This window comes from Cryptomeria japonica, chromosome 5 (assembly GCF_030272615.1).
Source record: "Cryptomeria japonica chromosome 5, Sugi_1.0, whole genome shotgun sequence".
NCBI lineage: Eukaryota > Viridiplantae > Streptophyta > Pinopsida > Cupressales > Cupressaceae > Cryptomeria > Cryptomeria japonica.
In genome coordinates this window covers 840,857,265-840,877,866 of record NC_081409.1, presented here as the reverse complement: position 1 = coordinate 840,877,866, position 20,602 = coordinate 840,857,265, and the positions used below count along the sequence as shown (strand labels likewise).

At 36.3% G+C, this 20,602-nt stretch overlaps 1 protein-coding gene across 1 annotated transcript in view; it reads right to left on the bottom strand.

Moving 5' to 3' along the window:
- Window positions 1–2,347: 2,347 nt before the first annotated feature.
- LOC131042060 (ubiquitin carboxyl-terminal hydrolase 2) overlaps window positions 2,348–20,602 on the bottom strand; it is a 34,156-nt gene continuing 15,901 nt past the window's right edge. The window contains exon 4 of the mRNA XM_057975360.2: window positions 2,348–3,135. Coding sequence (XP_057831343.1) covers window positions 2,889–3,135 — 247 coding nt within the window. The 3' untranslated portion in view covers window positions 2,348–2,888. The remainder of the gene's footprint in view (window positions 3,136–20,602) is intronic.

The window sequence follows — 20,602 nt, the reverse complement described above, 5'->3', positions numbered from 1 at the left end:
TAGTCCACAAACTATACAGAACACAGCATTAAGAAGCAATTTGATGTTGTGAGACAGATGATGTATTTTCTTGTAGGTATTTTATGGTTTTACACAAGCAGATTCATTGACCTCTACCATGTCTCTTGACTTCAATTGCAACTCTTTATTTTTTGGCTTTCTATACAGAATATGAAAAGATAAACACTTTTAAGGCCTCCTTTGATACTCGAGTGTAAAATTTTAAGTAGCCAAACTTTCCTGAGTAAGAATTTAGCTGTAAGAGTAAATAGTCTCAAATCCCACTATGATGTAATGGAGTCAAAATATTAATATACTTTCCAGAATATTGAAAAACAATTTCAAAATGATACTTCTCCACAAGGTTCATTTATTCAGTCCAAGAAGTGATTTCTGAACCCTAAGATAAATCATTTATGTGCAAGTGTGTGGACAAATCAAGCTTGCCATTCACCTTGAAAGTGATCACCATAAAGTTTAAAAGAGTTGAATTCAACCATACACATGCCATTTCATTACCAATGATTTATGTCAAAAAGGATTTTTGAATCATATAAATCAGAAAAACAGAAGAGGATTTAATCTAGTTTCCATTAAAAAGTTGCAAATACTTCGCAGTTATACAAACGGTGGATAAATCTGCAACCTTTCATTCCACCTTATATGCAAGAAAACATTCAAGCATAACTTGCACATTCAGATAAGAAAGATGGAAAAAAAATATAATTATGCAATAAAGAAATGGTAGCACTGTTAAATTCCAAAGAAATCAAAATTGCAAACTGTATGTACATTGAAAACACACGTGAGTGCAAATTAGACATACTAGTGGTCTTTCTGCTGCAAATCTGGGAAGGCTTTCAAGTAAAGTCCTTTGAACAAAAAGTAGCAAAACTTCTGGTTTAGAAAAAATGTGTTTGACATGTATTTATATACAACTTAGATGGCCAACTTCCATGATACGTATTTCTTGCCAACTTCGGAAATAAATATGGCCTAATTATTTCTAATTAATTGGAGCTATCAATTGAGATCTACATTTATGTCAAGTATAGTTGGCAATAATCTGCAGCATTCGTAGCACCACAAAAGCACCCCTTCATTGGCATGCCTTGTAGCATGACTTCCTAATTATGTGAATATCCACACACCTAGATTTTTAGGTTAAAGCGTATAGGAGATGGAAATTAACTAGAGAAGCCTTAAAAACATTACATACCTTAATGGTATCCTGTACCGAGAATCAGATAACTTCTGGCGATAACTTTACAGTATCCCACAATTTGCTGGGACTGAATTCTGGAGCTTGAAAGCCCACACAAAAAGGTGCCATCTCAATTATTTATACACAATTTAAGTCAACAAAATATATTAATGTTCTTGACCATTTATTGTTATAAGTCTTGGTTGGCAATAACATTATTGTGGTCGACTTAAATGTGTCAATATAATTTCTCTCAAGCTTTGGAGACCTATTCTATATTTACTTAGAATAAGCCAAAGAAAATGTATACCAAGCAAAACTTTTCTTCCCATATGACACAAACATAAATTAAAGTACACTGCAGCACAAAATAAAGCCAATTTTGAAGTGTTGGAAAACACAAAAAGAAGCCTCAGAGTGAGAGCTCTACCTAATCACTCCCGCAAAAAAGTTTTTCTTCAATGTTAAAATTATTAACTTGAAATATATCTCGGCCAAACGAAATTCCAAACCATATTTTTCTTTGTTAATGCAGGAAAACTACTGCTAAATGATATTTCGTTTCCAATTAAGAGAACACAAACTGCAAGTGCGGAGAATACGTTACCTATGTCAGCGGAACTGCCTTCATGCAAATACATAAAGATTTGGTGAAAATTGTTGCAGTTCAGTCCCATAGATTTTTTAGTCAGTTGCTCGGGATAGGATGTGTACGGTGCAAAAAGAATCCAAATGGCATTAGACCTAGATCTGAACCATAAAAGGCTTTGATAATATGAGATGCCCGAAGAGTAACACATGAGATCTCAAAGGTGTATAAAATGATCCAAACAACAGAAGGAACACATTATTGACATCATCACTCTTTGTGCCTTTTTGCTCTCTTGGGGACTCTATCATCTGGATGATATCCCAAGTACTTATAGCTATTAGGTATGCTTTATGGTTATGATGCTATGGATGTGCCTCAGGTTTTTGGACTTACGATTTGCCTCTGAAAATGAATACATTACTTTTCTTTAGCCATATAAAACTTACAAAATGCAAACAACTTATGAATCTGAGATCTGAATATGCATCTCTCAGTGCTCACACATTCATCAAGAATTCATCAGAACAAGTTTTCACACCAAAATCTCAATATGATCTTAAAATTGACTCAATTCTATATTTTTCATGCGAAGAATAAATTCCATAAATCTTTTGCTCGTTGATATAAGTACTAAATAACTCATCCAGGTATTGCTCAGCCGTTACATTTATAGGTACAATCCAAAACTGCTCTTCTGAGGTTTGATTTTTGAAAATGCATTCTTCAGGCATAAAAAACTCACTAGGCTCAAATTCCATCTTCCCAACAACCCACTTGAAAGTGCACTCGGCAGACATAAGACCTCACTGTGTTAATAACTTGATAATCTGTTTTTCCAACATTCCAGCACTTTCACTTTTGTATAAATGCACACATAGAAGTGATCTTGCAAAAAGTTGTAGTAGTGAATTGGAACCACAGGGAAAAAGAGCAGATTTCAGAACAAGATTTATGTGCCTCTCAATCGAACAAAATTACACTTTTCTTTAAACCTGTTTGTTAACTGCTTTCTCCATTTGGAGGTGCAGCAACAAACCTAAGAATAAAAAATAGCATGCCAAACATCAGGCATAAAAATCATTAATTTCAATGCTAGAATTTCTGATAAAACAACAAGTACGCTTCACTTCCAAGAACATCTAACAAAGATGACTTGCTCACATGCGCATCACTGATGTAATACCATCTACTTTGGCCTGTACAATCATCATTGGCAATATCTTGTTGCTTTTCTTCTTGAGGACCTCTCACATAAGCAACATAGTGACCACCTTTCATACTGCCCAAATGTTCCACAACTCCAGTCAAGCTATATATGGAGCTTTCTCTTTCTGTACACCTGCAAGAACAGAGTTCGACATAATTAAGGCAATCTCTAGGATACATTATACTCACAAAAACCAAAAACCAAACCAACCAATCAATCAAATGTATGAAAGTTAGCTTTATAGAACGTCTCAGTTGTTTTCAAAAACTTTTTAAATTTCCTTAAAAGGGAAAAAACCAAATTAATGCATATTAAATAACTCAACATAGATTTTCTGAGCTGGTAAGGGTCAGGAGTAGTAAAATGTACACCACATGAATATTATCTTGTTCAAGATAAAAGCCAGGCCACTGGATAAAAGCATTGGATTGGCACTTTCCTAGACAATTCTCAGTACGTGGATAGGCATCAATCATTCTTATGCAAGACTTATCAAATTGATATAGCAGTAGGTAAGTCTCGTGTCATGATGTTTTTAATTTTATGTTTAAACTAGTGATCTTATCCTCAATTTTGATGACACAAAAATGCCATAAAGACAATATCTTGCCATCAGATTGATGTTGTGTACAGATTACCCCTCTACGATATTGCTACTCAGTCTCTTACATTGACACAAACATGCTACGCCCAACGATGCTCTTTCACAATACTTCCTAGGGGCTGCTCTTTTTATCATTACAAATCGCTTGGATATAGTGAACTTGTGAGGTAGCTGTATGAAACAAGCAATATGGAGAACCTTCTTCAGGATTCTTTCCCTTGACAGCATAGCATTAATTTGCGAGAATGCCTGTGTTTCCCAAGTTATGGGAGGCTACAAGTATGGTATCAGAGATCAAAATAGAAGCCTGTGTTCTTCAGGATTCTTCCCCTCAGACAGTTAAGATCCCTTAACAGCATAGGATTAATTTAAGAATGTCTGTGTTATCCAAAGTTATGGGAGGCTACAGGTATAGTATTAGAGACCAAAATTTAGCTGAACAATAGAACGTCACAGTCCCCAACCCATAGGACCCCACCCTAAGCACATTAAAGTTTAAAGAAGTAGAATAGAAGTGAAAAAAAATATCATCTTTAATTATTGAAATAGGGAAATTTTGAGGTACAATCAAGTTAACCATATTCACATAAATATTTTAAATAAATATATTTGTCTCTGTATATTTTAAATAGATATAATATCTATATTAATTTATTCTCATATGAATACTATTATATTTTTAATTATCTTTTACATATTTAAACTATCTATGAACAGGTCTTGGTCGGCTCATTTATTTTCTTACTGCCAGTGCTGCAGTTATGTTGATCCTTCATTAACTTTTCTTTTTTAACTTTTTTGACATTCAGTAGACAAGGGTCCCAATGGCTCCCTCTCTATTGTTTAAAAAAAACACTTTAAGAGCTATTTTATTTTTAATTTTCTATATAAATATTAAATTTTAATATTTATTTATATTATTAATTATAGACAGGTAAATAAGGAGAAAAAGGAAAGAACTATTTTATTTACTATGAAGAACTATTTTATTTTTTATATTTTTATAGTTTTTTTAAAAGTAAAATAAAAATCAGTTATTTACAGCATCTAGCTATTTCAATGACTAAAATAATATTTACTTTAACTTCTACTATTTTATTTTTATATTAATATTAAATTTGAATATCAATTTTAATTTTATATTACAACATTAATGGAGACATAATAGATATTTGGAATAAAAAGACAGTTACTTTCTTTTTACCTAAAAACTATTTTATTTATTACATGTAATTTGACTTTTGTTTTATATGTATTACTTTATTTTTTATTAAAGAGCTCTTTAAATTTTCTATAATTTAAAATAAAAAATTATCTACTTTAACTTTTGCTTAAAGAATTATTTTATTTTTATATAATTACTAAATTTCAATATTTATTTAAACTATGATATATACAAGAACACATAGATTTTTATTTTTATTTTTAGTTTAAAATGATTCTATTTTATTATATTAAGTTACATGTTATTGAAGTAGATAGTAATTTCAAAAGTTTGAATAATATTTTGATTTGATTTATTTCAAAAATTACATGTTATTGTTAATATATAGTTAGTTATTCTATAATGGTATATAACTAATGTTTATTATCAATAATTTTTATATTTTAAAAAATAGAGAGTTGTTCTTTTATTTACTTAGAGATACTTTAAAGTTATTTTATGTTATCATTCTAATATGATATATTCTTAATTATATATTATATATATCTAAGTATAATAAGAATAAATACTTGTGGCATGCTTATCCTAACATAAATATTAGTTAATACACTAATCCCTCATAAATGTTAATTAATACACTAATCCCTCTTAATTAGGATTAAGGGTATATATCCTGCATGGTTAACCTGTAAATAAAATATTGAATTCATACATTTTTGTTTGATTTGGGCCAACATATGTGTTTCCAAATTTGGATCTCACTTTTTGGGGGTTTTAAGGTATGTATTAGAAGTAAAAACTTTCATTAAATTAGTTCTATAGGCTGCAATTTTTGGATTGTTTTAAAAAATATATATTTGGAAAGTTTATCAAAAACTAGGTAGGGTTAGTTTTTTTAAATTTATTGTTAGACATAAAATATATCTCTTAATTTAGTGGTCAAAATTTGGTCAAAACAAAACATCAAATTCTCTCTCACACCAAATACTTTCTTACCCTAATAAATCTGAAAGTAAAAACATAATTAAAGCCATGTCATATGTAGGATTAGAGAACCTTTCTCCACATAAAAATATAAGGACCCATTTTACCTTTTCTCCCACAGGGACATGAAACAACATACATTTCATAAAAGATAAAAGGCTTGACCGATTTGTAAAACTTTAAATAAGGGTTTAGCGAAGTTTACCAAAGAATTTCTATCATTAAAGTCCCAAAGAAACCACCAAGGTGGGTATAACCCCTCTAAATCAAATTAAGGGATAGGAGAACCTTTTCGTGCTCAACAAGTATACATATCAAGAATAAGCATTCATAAATTTGATGATAGAAATGTAATTTCATGGATAATCCTTGTAGAACAACAATTTAAAATTCATAATATACCGTAATTAGGACCTTACCAAAGGTACCAATGGAAGACGAGTGATAGACAAGGACAAATGATTCGTTGTCAAGAATTTAGTAAAGAATTAGCAACCTTCAATGAACAACCATGTATTGGAAGTGATTTTACACAACTAAAAAATTTAAAACTGTTGAGACATGGACCAGCTAGGACTTGAACCTAGGACCTTCCATATGTTGTTGGAGTGCTCTACCACTGAGCTACTGGCCCCTCTTGGACCTGTCCATTGTTGGTCCAGGCGTGGCTTATTTCCAACACCAACACCCCTCCTTAAGCCACACCTCTCGTGTGCTTGGGGCTCCTAGCCTGGACCTGGTTCTAATACCATGTTGAGACATGGACCAGCTAGGACTTGAACCTAGGACCTTCCATATGCTGCTGGAGTGCTCTACCACTGAGCTACTGGCCCCTCTTGGACCAGTCCATCGTCAGTCCGGGTGTGGCTTATTTCCAACACCAACAAAAACAATTAAGATTTTAGCTGAATATAATGTTGAGCATTTGAGATTCGCACTTCAGGCTCCTAAGGTAACACCTTGCCAAAGGCTACAATTATACATCAATAGACTTAAGAACCAAATTCAACATGATGTCCATTTGTTGGAACCTTGTACAATTAGAAAAGCTATGCAACAAGCATTGCATATTGAGAAACAAAACACCATAAAAGGTGAAACCATAAGAGTAATTGACAAAAATGTGACTAATCCTACTAGCAAAAAATTGGAAAACTTCTTGAACCCAAGAGAAATTAGTAAGCTCTCCCCTCAACAAGAGATAGAGAAAAGAGAAAAGAGAAAAAGGCCTAAGTTGGAATTGTGATAATGAATGGTCAAAGAGTCATAAGTGTGTTCTAATATTGGAAAAAAAAGAATTTGAAGAAAAAAGAACCAGATGTAAAATTTAAGAATGAGGATTCCAAAGAAAAAGAAAACAATAATATCTTCATGCATGCATTAAATGAAACAAATGCACTACAAACACTCAAAGTAATCGGTAATATAAAAAGAAAAATGTTAAGAGTGTTAGTTGATATTGGTAGTACACATAACTTTATTGACAGAAGATTAGCTAATGAACTCAATTGTTTTGTTTATCGAGTTTCCAATACTCAAATCATGATAGCTAAAGGGAAACAACTACCTTGTGGTGGAAAATGTTACCATATAAAACTCTAAATGGGAAATTATAAACTAGATTCTGAAATGTTTGCTATCCCTATTAAGCAAGGGATGTAGTTTTGGGTGTGCAATGGCTTAAACAACTAGAAACAATATCTTTCAATTTTCAAGACTTATACATGACGTTTAGGACACATGGAAAAAAGTATATACTTTTGGGAATAAAATCACCACCAAGTGAAATCATTAGCTCCCATAGGATGGAGAAATTACGCAAGAAAGGTTCTTATGATATAGGAGCACAATTACATTTTATAGAAGCACATGATAAATTACGCAAGAAAGGTTCTTATGATATAGGGGCACAATGACATTTTATAGAAGCACATAATATGATAATTCAAAATCAGCCAAAAATTCAAGAGATTATTCAACACCATCAACAAATATTTCAAGAATCCAAGGTTGTATCTCTAATTGACATTGAATTAATACCAAAAGGCATTGTTAATCCCAATTAAAGTTCATATTTATCCGGATCCCTATTCTTATGCTTAACAAAAAGGATGATCCATGGAGAATGTGTTCACTTTACAAGAAGCTAAACAAGATCACTCATAAAGACAAGTTTCATATTCTCATTGTAATAAATTGGAAAAGAAAATCTATGCAAAACAATCCAAATGTGTCTTTAGGGTGAAAAAATAAAGAATACTTTGAACATCTGGCATCACTTAAAGGTGCTAATATGGACCCTAAGAGGAGAACATTTTTGGGTCTAACAAATACTATAGAAGATTTGTTCATACCTAACATCCTATAAGAAAACATTTCTTTTGGGAAGGTATAAAAGTTAATGTCCAAAAATTTGTGATGGAACTTTTGATATGCCAACAAAATAAAAGGGAAACAATAAAGACTCCAAGCCTCTTACAAATACTGGGCATTCCAATACAAAATTGGGTAGAAATATTAATGGACTTCATTATGGGGGTTCCAAAGTTAAATAATCTTGACATAACCTTTCTTGTTGTGGTTAGACTCATTAAGAAAGCATAATTATTGTGGACTCTCATCCATTTCCTACTAATATTATAGAAAAACTTCATGGAATTTCCAAAATCAAATGGGAAAATAAAGCCATCTCAAAATTCTTAATCAAGTGGAAGAATTTTCCAATTGAAGATGCAACATGGAATGATGAACAATTCTTAAAAAACATTTTAGAGTTGCTAAGCATTGAGGGCAATGCTTTTCTGAAGGGGAAAGGAATGTTATGATCCTAATATGATAAATTCCTAAGTATAATAAGGATAAGCATTTGTGGCATGCTTAACCCTAACATAAATATTAGTTGACACATTAATCCCTCTTAATTGGGATGAAAGGGTATGTCCCTACATGGTTAAGCCTATAAACAAGGAAGATAACTCTCCCCCATATCACCATATCATAAAATATTGAATTCATACATTATTATATAATTATTGGAGGTCACCCCTTCGAAGTGATCTACTATATTTCTAATTTTTACAAATATTTCTAAGAAATGTCACTACATTTTATTTAGTAAATATTTGAAAAAATTAGTGTAATTACTTAAATTTGTTTTAATTTGCAGTTATTTTAAAATTTTAAAGTCTTTATATTAAAAAAAATGTTGGCTCTAAATAGTTTTGTGAACATTATCATACTATGTCATTCCCCCTCGTCGTATTGTTGTAGGTTACACCTCTGGCCGTAATTAAGAACCCAATAACACCAACATGTTCTCTATGAGCTCCACCCCAACGTTTAACCTAGCATTTTGTCAAATGGGATGTGTTCTGGTGGTAAATCATCGAAGCTTTCATAATGAGAACTCACAATCAAATCCCCAAGAGAAAAGTTACATGCTTAAAATGTATAAATGTTGAATATTGAATTGGGTAAATTACAACATATAATTCTAGGTGTGGCTAAGCCCAATGGGCAAGGCTAAGCGTAGAGTTCTAGAATGAATTTCACAAAAAAAAAAATCTCTTGGTCATGCAATCCAACCCAATGTACATCTTGCATGGGGATATTAACCAATACCAAAAACAAAAGTAAGCACATTGAAATAAAGCAACATTTAAACAAAATTAGTTAATCATTATGCACCATGTTACTAATTAAAATGAAATCAAACGATAGGAGGTAGTTCATTAATTATAACATCAATGGTTTCTTCAAACTTTGTTTGATTCTGCTACAAAAGCTTGAACTTTTTGCAATCCTATTTTAGATTTGGGCAACTATTCTCTTATTTTAATGAAGTAGATGTCTAGCTGAAACCCTTTTGAGGAAGATGTGTTGCAAAAACCTTTTGAGGAATGTGTAGCAAAGCCCCCTTTATGTAATATAAATGTTCCACAGGGATGCATACCTGTTGTGATGTATTCACACATCGCCCCATTGCAAATGGGGACCCCTACTTTTTTTGCTTTCTGGGGTTTTCTTTCTAGGTGTTTAGGGTTTGTCTGTTAGCCTTTGCATTTTGAGTGTCGCCAAGGGATCAATAGGATGGTAGGCTTTGCTTAAGCCAGGGGAGTCAGCAGGTGCTCTAGGTTAGGGTTTCTTTGAGAGTCTTCCTTAGGGCCTGGTTTTGCTCTTGTTGCTAATTGTGTCTTGCTTTGTGAGTGGGTATCATTCTTGAAGGTCCGAGCTAGGTCAAGTTGGTGAGTGATGAAGTCTGGAATGTCATCCTGATCTTCAAATGCCCTGAAATTTGGCTAAGTGTGGAATGCCCTGATCCTGAAATTTGGCTAAGTCTGGAATATCCTGATCCTGAAATTTGACTAAGTCTAGAAAACTGAAGAATCCTCCAAAAACTAGATTTTGCAATATAACTCCTGGAGGTCCGAAACCACTCTCAAACATCCTGGAAGTATATATGGAATATAACTTAAAGTATAATTCTTCTTTCTTATACTTAAATGTTATATTCCATAAAATGATCCTAACGGAGAGTCCAAAATGTCAAATTTCGCTCCTGGCCCTTCCAAAGGGTCCAGAGCGAAATTCTCCATAAGACATTCTACTTTGACCAAAACCTAGAACTAATGCATTCCTAGGCTTGAATGAAGGCAAAAGCACTTGTTTGAATGAAGAAATGAGAAAAAATGAAGTCAGGATCATGGCCTAAGGTGAATTTCGCTCCTGACCCTTCCAAAGGGTCTAGAGCGAAATTCTTATTTCCTCTATTTTTCTCCTTAGCTTGACCAAGTTTGTAGACTTTTGAGGCATAATTGAGAAGGTTTGATGCAACTTTGCCTTGGAGAGGAGATTTTAGACTTTGGGATGATGGATTCTAGCCTGGGAGAGGAATTTCGCTCCTAACCCTTCCAAAGGGTCCAGAGCGAAAATCCTTATAACCCCCATTTTCCTTCCTTGTTTTGGATGGGCGTTGGTTTATTAGGCATTGAGTGTGAGTCTTGATGTGTTCTTGCCTTGAGAAGTGTTTTGAAAAGTGAGGATCTTGTCCAAGATTAGGAATTTTGCTCCTAACCCTTCCAAAGGGTCCAGAGCGAAAATCCTTATGCACCTCAATTTATCACTTGTCAAGACCAATTTCATAGTTCCTTAGGCATGTTTGGGGGATTTATGACATGTTCTAACCTTAGGAGGTGAGTAAAGGTGGATGAGATGAAGATTTTAGCCAAGAATAGAGATTTTTGCTCCTGACCCTTTCAAAGGGTCCAGAGCGAAATTCACTATAATCCTCATTTGCTACCTTGAATGGGCTTAAAACCTGGTTCCTCAAGTGGAAAACAATCTATATTTGCCTCCAATAGAAGATTAAGTTTGAAAAATGAGCAATTAAAGCCTAAATCAAGATTTTCGCTCCTGACCCTTCCAAAGGGTCCAGAGCGAAAATCAACCTAAGACTCATCCTTATTTGACCAAATTTTGATTTGCAAGGCATTTTGAAGGGAAGAGTACACATGTTTGGACATTGGAAATGTTTGAAAGCCTTGAAAAAATGAAGGATTCTAGCCAAGAAGGTGAATTTTGCTCCTAACCCTTTCAAAGGGTCCAGAGCGAAATTCCTTGCAAGCCTATTCTTTTTACCTTGTTTTGGCTTAAGACCTTATCCCTTGGGTGAAGGATGATGTTTAGTTACCTCTTGAGGTGATTTTGGGTTGGAAAAAGGAAGAATCAAGCCCAAATCATGATTTTTGCTCCTGACCCTTCCAAAGGGTCCAGAGCGAAAATCCTCCTAGACCTCATTTCCTTCCCTATTTGACCAAATTGTGATGTCCAAAGCATGTTGAAAGTGGAAATGGACATGATCTTGCCTTTGCGAGTGTACCTTGCAAAGAAGTTTCAAGTTGAAAGAATGATGATTTTGGGTCAAGAATGAGATTTTCGCTCCTGACCCTTCCAAAGGGTCCAGAGTGAATTTTCTCAAAACCTCTCTTTGCTATCATTTTTTTGCTAGATCAAGTGTGGGCTAAGGTAAAATCAAGGAGAAGTTGCCCCTGAGAGTGACTTTAAGTTGCTAGAAACCATGAAAGATGAAGGAATTGAGCCTAAAAATGATTTTCGCTCCTGACCCTTCCAAAGGGTCCAAAGCGAAAATCCTAAAAACCATCTTTTCTTCCAAAATTTGAGCAAAGTCAAACCTGGACAAGGGTGAGAGAAGTCATTTGGATTGCCTAGAGTGAATTTTGGTCGCCAAGAATGCAAATTTTGAAGCCAAATGAGAATTTCGCTCCTGACCCTTCCAAAGGGTCCAGAGCGAAATTCTTAAGATCACCCTTTTTCCTTGCAAATCAAGTCAAGATTTTGGTTTTTATGACCTGGAGAGGAGTGAGGCAAGGTGTTCTAAGTCTTGGAGGTGATTTGAAGTTGAAAGGATGGTGAAATAGCCCTAAAACAAGATTTTTGCTCCTGACCCTTCCAAAGGGTCCAGAGCGAAAATCCTAAAATCTACCTATTCCTTTCAAATTTATGCTAAGCTATGCCTAGACCAAGGTAAAAGATGCCCTTGTGATTGCCCTTAAGTCGATGGTTGTCTCCAAAAGTGATGATTTTAGGCCAGAAGAGGAAATTCGCTCCTGACCCTTCCAAAGGGTCCAAGGCGAAAATCCTTCAATCACCTGTTTTGCCTTGCAAAATCAAGATAAACTTGGGTTGGACGAGAGAAGAAAAGTGTTTCCTTGCCTTGTGAGGTGGATTGAAGTTGAAATGATGAAAAAAATGAGCTACAAACAAGAAATTCGCTCCTAACCCTTCTGAAGGGTCCAGAGCGAAAAACACTAAAACCATCCTTTTCTCCAAATTTTGTGCTAAGTCAGGCCTGGACTAGGGTGAGAAAAGCTATTTGGAATGCCTTGGAAAGATGTTTGACCTTCAAAAATGTGAATTTTGAGCTAAAGTTGGAATTTCACTCCTGACCCTTCCAAAGGGTCCAGGGTGAAATTCTTATAGGGTCTATTCCTGGAGAAAATCTTGGGCAAGTTTCATGTTAATATCTTTTTGTTGATGATTTAAGTTGAAAATGCTATGTTGAAATGAATTTATCATGTGTCCTTAATCATCTTTTGGTTTGTTTTGGCAGATGAAAGAAGACCAAGCTAGGACAAGGACGACTTTCTCCAGCCCAGCATCAACAAGGACGACCTTCTCCAGCCCAACCTCATCAAGGACGACCTCTTCCAGTCCAAAATTTGAAGGAAAGACAAGGTGGCATCCCAATCATCACTCCTCCAATCGGGTTGGTCTGCTTCAGCATGTCCAGATTCAATGTACCTGACTCATTGGAGATGGCACAAACTTCGATGTACCTACGCCGATTATCCATTGGTCGAATATTCCAGAGAAGACGTGTCCAAATAATGCAATTATTTCATTGGCCAGAATTGAGTTGTTGTAACAAACCCTAATTAGGGTTTTCATTGTAAAATCTAGGCCATTGATCTCAAGTTGATCTGAGCCATTGAATTGTATTGAGGGCACTATATAAGCCCTGGATCCTCATTTGTAAAAGCTAATAGACAATAAGGAGAAAATAGTTGATAGTCTCTAAATAGGTAGTAGAATAGAAATTAGAGTAGACTAGGAAGAGAAGACAAGACATTGTTGCCTCAATTGTAAAGACTTCTTTTTCATTGAAGATATGGTGAAATATGTCGTTTTGTTGCAATATGCATGGTCTCTTGTTGAATCTTCATTTTAGATGATAGATAATTAAATTGAATGAAAGAAGTTGTTGAATGCACCTGTGTGGAATCTGTCTAATCCATACCACTAGCCTCTTATTGATGGTAAGTGCGCCCTACATGGTCAACTGGCATAAAATGAGCTTAATCTCAAGTCGTTACACGTCTATTGTTCATGCATTAACTTGAATGATGATCAGTATCTGATGGTGTCCGATTTGAATATATTTGAAGCATTCCCCAGAAGATCGCATTGAGTTGGTGTTGAATTGTTCATCTTGATGGTGCGACCCAACCCAGTAGGACTCCACCTAGTCGTTCATCCATCTTCTCGCATTCTAAGTAGTAGAGTAGACTTCCTGAACCCTGCATCTTTTACCATTTGTTTGTCTTCCAGTTAGTAATAGGACCTGTGATTCCAGCAAATCAGACGTTTAGGTCGTCAAGTGTAAGTCCCCTTGTGATTCCACCAAAATCACATCATACCACAAAGAGGTTATCCACAAGTAGAGAACCTACATACAAGAACCTTGGAGTTACTCCGACTGATCCTTCAGCGAGATCTTCAACAGTCGAAAACTTTGTTCAAGAGAGGATAGATACCTCGGTATTTTATTCTATGTTTGGTCGTGTACAAAATACACATCAACAAAACCCACCCCCACCCCAAAAAAAAAGAAAAAAAAAACCCACATTTCGGAGACTTGAGGACAACATTTCCCCATCGGACCACCACATTTGCCACCCCAAAGATGTTGGGACCTTGGGATGCCAAGATGTGCCCAAGACATTCGAGGGACTCCCAAGAGTCTCCCAACCATCTCAGGGACACCCAAGATTCTCCCACCATCAAATGGCCAAAATGGCATTTTAAAAATAAAAAACTCTATTTTTTCAATCCCTATGCCCAAGGCCTAATGACCTATGGGCCCACAAACCCTATAAAACACTCAAATCCTCATCTCAACTCACAAAAACAAATCAACAAAAAGATGATAGTGTGAGTGTGAGAGTGAGATTTGCAAGTGCAAGGTGAAAGAGTGAGAGTAAGAAGAGTTTGGGGATGGTTAGAGGCCTCACTTCACTCCATTTTGTTATTTTGAACATTTGTAATCATCATTGTACTCATTGTAATCATCATTATGTAATCTTGAATATAATATAAATTTCAAATCGACATTTTTATTGTTCAATATTAAAATGTTAATCTTTACTTCAAAGTTTAGTAGTTTCTAAGTTTTACTAGTTTGCCAAAGTTTCATTTGTAATTCTTATAGATCCTTTTATGACTATTTTTTCAAGTACTATATGTATTTCAATGCAATCCCTCCACTGTCATTCCCCCACCGCCCCCCCGTCATCCCAAAACTTAGGACCTTGGTCCCCTATCCCCAAAATCCATCCCCCCATCAAGAAACTCCATAGAACTATGTAATATGTGTTGCAAAACCCCCCTTTGAGTAGGAGTCTAGGAAATAACAACAAAGTTCTCCCCATAACATGATTTCAAAGAGCCCATGAAATTAGATGTGAAAGAACTATTCTTCTACAAGGAGTGAATGAACACACATTCACACAAGACTTGCATCATTTTTGTAACTCTACTACAAACAAAGAGTATTGTAAGAATAGATAATAGGAGACAAAGAAGACTCCCAAAGCCTTAAACTCAAGTTTTGAGAAGGAAATATCAAATATGAAATAATTAGAGGACTACCATCTCAAACATGCCGAGAATAATGGTATAAAAATGCTAGTTGCTGAAGAGTAAACAATATAAGAGTTCAAAGTACTTATTAAGGCTTATATTATACATGCAACTTGAAATAATTTGAATCAAGAGAATGGTTACTCAAAATGCAAAGATGCACTTCTCCAATTAAGTAGCACTTAACAATGAAAGAATCACATTAGCTTTGAGTGTCAAAAACTCAAAATCTAACCAAAGACACGATACTAAGAGGTCATGTTGACGTGTTTTTTTATGATGGTGTCTAACACAAAATAAAGTTGCCCAATGGTCACTTTACTCTCTCTTCATCAAAGTTCAATTGTATGCTAAGATTGCAATAGGTTCAAACAATTGAATCCAAGGTTCTGATTATGCAATGGATGTGACTCAGTTGGCTTGATGTGATATGTTGGTAATCCAAGGGGACTTACATTTGGATCATTCTTTAACTTCTTTGTTGTGGCTGAAAATTCATCATCGGATATAGCAATTTTGTGATGCTTCTACTTCAAATGAACTGAAATTTAAAGGAGAAAGAGTTAGAAGGATCTAGATCTACTCCTAAGGGAAGTGATATCAATAGATAATACTCTAATGGACAAATTCCAAATAAACCAAGTTCTGCTTTGCCAAGATTAACTACAACTCCACAAGAACTAGTGCAATCTTCCAAGGATGTTGAAGGATTTTCACATCAAGAAAGTGCATTTGAATACCCAAAATAGTGCAATCCAAACGACTATCCACAATCGAACTTAGCACAAATTTAGTGGCTCAGGCTAACTTTACACTGCAACTTATAATCAACAAGATGCAAAAAGTATGAACCATGGAAATTCATCAAACACCATTACATTCTCCATTTAAATCAAAGCACTACTCTACTTCTACTCTAAGTGAGGAAGGTGAAACCATGCAAGTTTCAAAAAATAACTTAAGTGAACACCATCAAAGAACAATGCATCACTATTATTATCTCAAAACTTATCGCAACAATTTCATACAAATCTCCATGCTTACAAATGAAGGGGTCACCCCCTTATATAGGCTTTCAACCTTGTTTACATGCAAACCCTAATTAGGGTTTGACCCAAAAGATTCCACACACATGATGCAACAAGGTGGGAATAAACACTAAATGCCCATCATGCTCACTTACAATAAATTCCTAGTTGCTAAAAATGGCACCCATAAAGCATTAATTAACCATTACATTCAAAAAGTGTCCACTATGCAATAAATGCACCCTCATGCAAAAGATCACCCACTGTGCAATAAATGCACCCTTATGCAAAAGATCACCCATTGTGCAATACATGCACCATCACCTCCAAATTCACCCAATGTGCAATGAATGCACCATCACTTTCAGGAATATGGTAGCCGCCATGCATTAAGTATACCACTACTCAGTCAAGATGTCCACTAGCAATAAATGCGCCATCATGCTGCCATGTACTCAATAGATTCTCGCCATGCAAATGGACCCTGTCGTCATAGGAACTTCTATAATTTTCTGAGTTGTGCTTCATTAATGCTGAATATTCTCTTTGCATGTCGCCAACTCATCCTTTACAAGAATCTTTCCATTCCGAGCCCACAAAAGACATTTTGGAAGATTTTCTTGCCTTCGAAGAATTTCAACAATCTTTTCCACCTCTAAAGGATTCATGTACCTTCGGAATTCAAGGAAAGAGAAAAGCATTGTAGAGAGATTTTGTCTTGAAGGAAAATTTTGTGCACACTTCGTCCTGAAGGTTTTCCTGACCACTGACCATTTTTTCCTTGACGTTGGGCGCTAATTCCATGCCTTGGAGGAATTTCACTTTTTGTTGCTTTTCTTGAATGACCCCATTCCAGCGCTCTTCCTTTGATTTGGGCATTGAAACCATATGATGAAGGAAAATTGGTTGAGGAAAATTCCTCCTGACCCTCAATTTGGCACCCAACTACCTAACCTAGGCATTGAATCCATATAGTGCAGGAAAATGTGATGTGGAGGAAAAGCCCTCCACCACCTAGTTCTAGCGCTCCCCTTGATACTTGGGTGCTAAAAGGACATGGAGAACAAAATTTGATCATGGAGGAAAATTCCTCCATGACCCAAATCTAGCACCCAATCCTAGACACGAGCGCCAAAACTACCTAGTCATGGAATTTTGGGGGTGGAGAAAACATCCTCCATGACCCCAATCTGGCACTCACCTACTTTTGAAAGCCATTCAATGCCAAGGTAAGGATTCTCTTGGATTTTGCCAGACTTAGCCAGTTTTGCCCTTTTCCAAACTTGGGATGCCATCTTGGATTGAAGTGGATTTCTCCGCCAAACTTAGAAGATTTTTCAATGCCTTTCCACTTCTAGAATGAATTCAGACTTAGTCATTTTTCCTTCAATTGCCTTCTTTTACACACTTTCCAGATACAAACAAATATTCAAGAATACTCAGTCTTCAATGTCGAGACCCCTACCTTGGCGAAGAACCTGCCAAAAATAGACTTACCAAAAATAGTAAGTACTTCAAAACGTCAAAATTACGGCAAATCAAGGCAAGATGACACTAAAAATAAAAACTTACTAAAATAGAAACTGCTAAAAATAGTAAGTTTGTTTTTTGGCAAAATAAAGACACTTCAGGAAGCAGTGAAATCCCTTAAAAATTAGGAACTTTCTAATGGTTGCTCAAAATTCACTCAAATTTCACTGGTAGGTTCCTTGAAGGGCCCCGATTCCAATGCAATGCTCAATTTTTCCAAAACCCTAAGGAAAAGTTCTCAAATTTAAGTCTGAAGGGCAAAACCCTAAAATAGGCAAAACAGGTTCCAGACTTAGCCAAATTTACTCAAACGACTTGCAGACTTGATTAAATTAACCCCAAAACACTTGCAAACCGAGGAGATCGAAAGGACTACTGTGAAAAGACCCAAAGAACCAAAACCAAATGACCAAGAGGACCTAAAAAGCAGGGGATCCACATTGGTGATGTGTGATTACATCACAATAGGTCAACCATCAATAATTCCTACCCAAAAACTATAATAATTTCATCAAAAAACATTGAAAATATTAGCATTCCTTGCAGAAGCTTGAAAATGGCACATAATTTTGTGCCAATTAGCATATTTGAGGAGATCATACAAATGAGGTCCAAAGTTGTCAACTTCATGTTTACCAGAAACAATTAATAACTACCACTTCTACAATGGTAACATTTTCTTATGACCATTAATTCAATTGGCTTAGGTTCCTCCAAATATCAGCCACTTTTATGATAATAATAAATAGTATTTTCTTTAATGGTATTTCTGTAGCATCTTAGGTGTGGAAAATTCAATAATTTTAACATTCTTGTTCATGCAGATCGTTCACTGTATTAATAACTGAAAGAAAGCAAGTTGTTTTGCCCCAGAGGGGTGTGTGCATTCAGTGCATAACAATACAGAGATATAGGAAATGTAGCAATACACAAAGATGCAAGTAAGAAAAACTCATATGTCTATATTCATTGATTCCAAAATACCAATACATTTAAAACATAATTTTCTGAAGCAATATCCATGTTTTGAAATAGAGACCCAAGTACATACATATAGGTGTCGGTACAAGTTGCCCAGTGCCAACTATTAGGTAACCACTGACCCTTAACACACTTAACATTCTAATTACGATATGACATAATCACCCGACAACATCATCCCTCCCAAAAAAGGTCATCTCCTGACGACTTACAAACAAAATGGGGAATGACACCAAGACAAAACAAGAAAAATCAAAGCTGAGGGGGTACAGAGGGCGTCCCTGATGAAGAAGGGGCCGACAGTGCTGCTACTGCCAATTGCTCCCTCAGCTGATGGACCTACTGTGTCCTATGCCTCAGATCTCGCTCAACCACCAACTGCCTCTCCCTGGATTTCTTCACCATAAAAACCGCTTCCATGAGCTCCTTCTGCTTTCCGTCTAACTCCTCTAGGATAGATGTGAGACGGATCTCAAGGGTTGTCCGCTCTGCCAACTCTTGTGCTCTCCCCACCATCTCCTGGGCCAAGTCTGCCTTGGCACGAGCCAACTCCTCCTCCAACTAGTCGCTCAGGCCCTCTATTTTGCCAATTCCATCTCCATCGTGTGCAGGAAAGTGACTATCTCCTCCCGAGCTATGATGGCCGCCACCCGCTCTGTCTCTTCTGCAGATGCATTATGCTGGGTATGCCTAAGCTGGTAGTACTCGTCCTCGAATGCTTGCTCTACCCTCTAGAGCAGCAAGTGTAATCCACTAGCCCCAGCTGTCTCCTCGCACCTCCATTCCTCCAACATCTCCAGAGTCTCCACAACAAGCCAACCCCTAGCCTCAAAACATCTCCCAAACTCCTCAGCACACCCTCATGTGGCAAAGGCGAGGAGACCCTCAACCGCTAGCTGCCCAAGAGCCTGCTCTTGAATAGACGCTGCCAATCTCCGTGCACTGGCCTCTACCTCTGCTGCCATTCTCTGCGTACTGGCTCCCATCTCTGTCAGAAACATCTCCATGATCTCTGGCTAGCTCTCTACAGTGGCCATCATCTACTGCTGCATCTCTCTCGTCTCCTCCCCAAACCCAACGGTGTCCTGCAGGAAGTCCATGGCCAACTCCTTCCACCCCTCCTCCTGATGAGAACTACCCTTATCTAGGTCCACAATCTCGAGAAAAGGATGTGGCTTGGGTGAGGCAAGCGAGGGTCCCACTGGCGACATAGGAGGCATCTCATAGCGATTCGGCCACTCAATCATCATCTGTGTCTATTACGGTCATCGTACCCTTCGTTGTCGTCACCTCAGAGTGTACTTGTCTACTTTCTTCCCCTCATCTGGTATGCCAAAGACCCTGGCGAAAATCCTTGAGTGCAAATGATATTGTCACATTGCTCTGCTGATAAGAGAATGTTGATACCCTTGTTGTGCTGCCGTATGTGGCCACCATCATTCGCATACACGGCTCAAAATACCTGACCACAAAGATGGACATTTGAATTGCCCAATGAACCCATGCTTTCCTGAGAGATTGCTTAATCAAATTATTATCTGGGGTCTCCAACCACCAGGTTCTGCATACACTTCCACCTAATGCTTCAAATGTAATGGTGTCGGATGTAATTTTTACCGACATTGTCTTCTTTTTGCCTTTTCCTGTGTCTGTTGTGCTTGCAACATTTACTCCAGACTACAATATTCTCTTGCCCTTGTCCATGGTTGTCGTGCTTGCTTCCACCAATTTTTCTTGACTTAGTCGATTGCTCCTTGGAGTGTTCTGTCACAACCACTTCCTCCAATCCAGCTTCCCTAATTTTCGTTTCCCTAAATCCATCAATTAATGTTTTAATTTGCAGCTCTCCACTTAAATAATCCTTCAAAT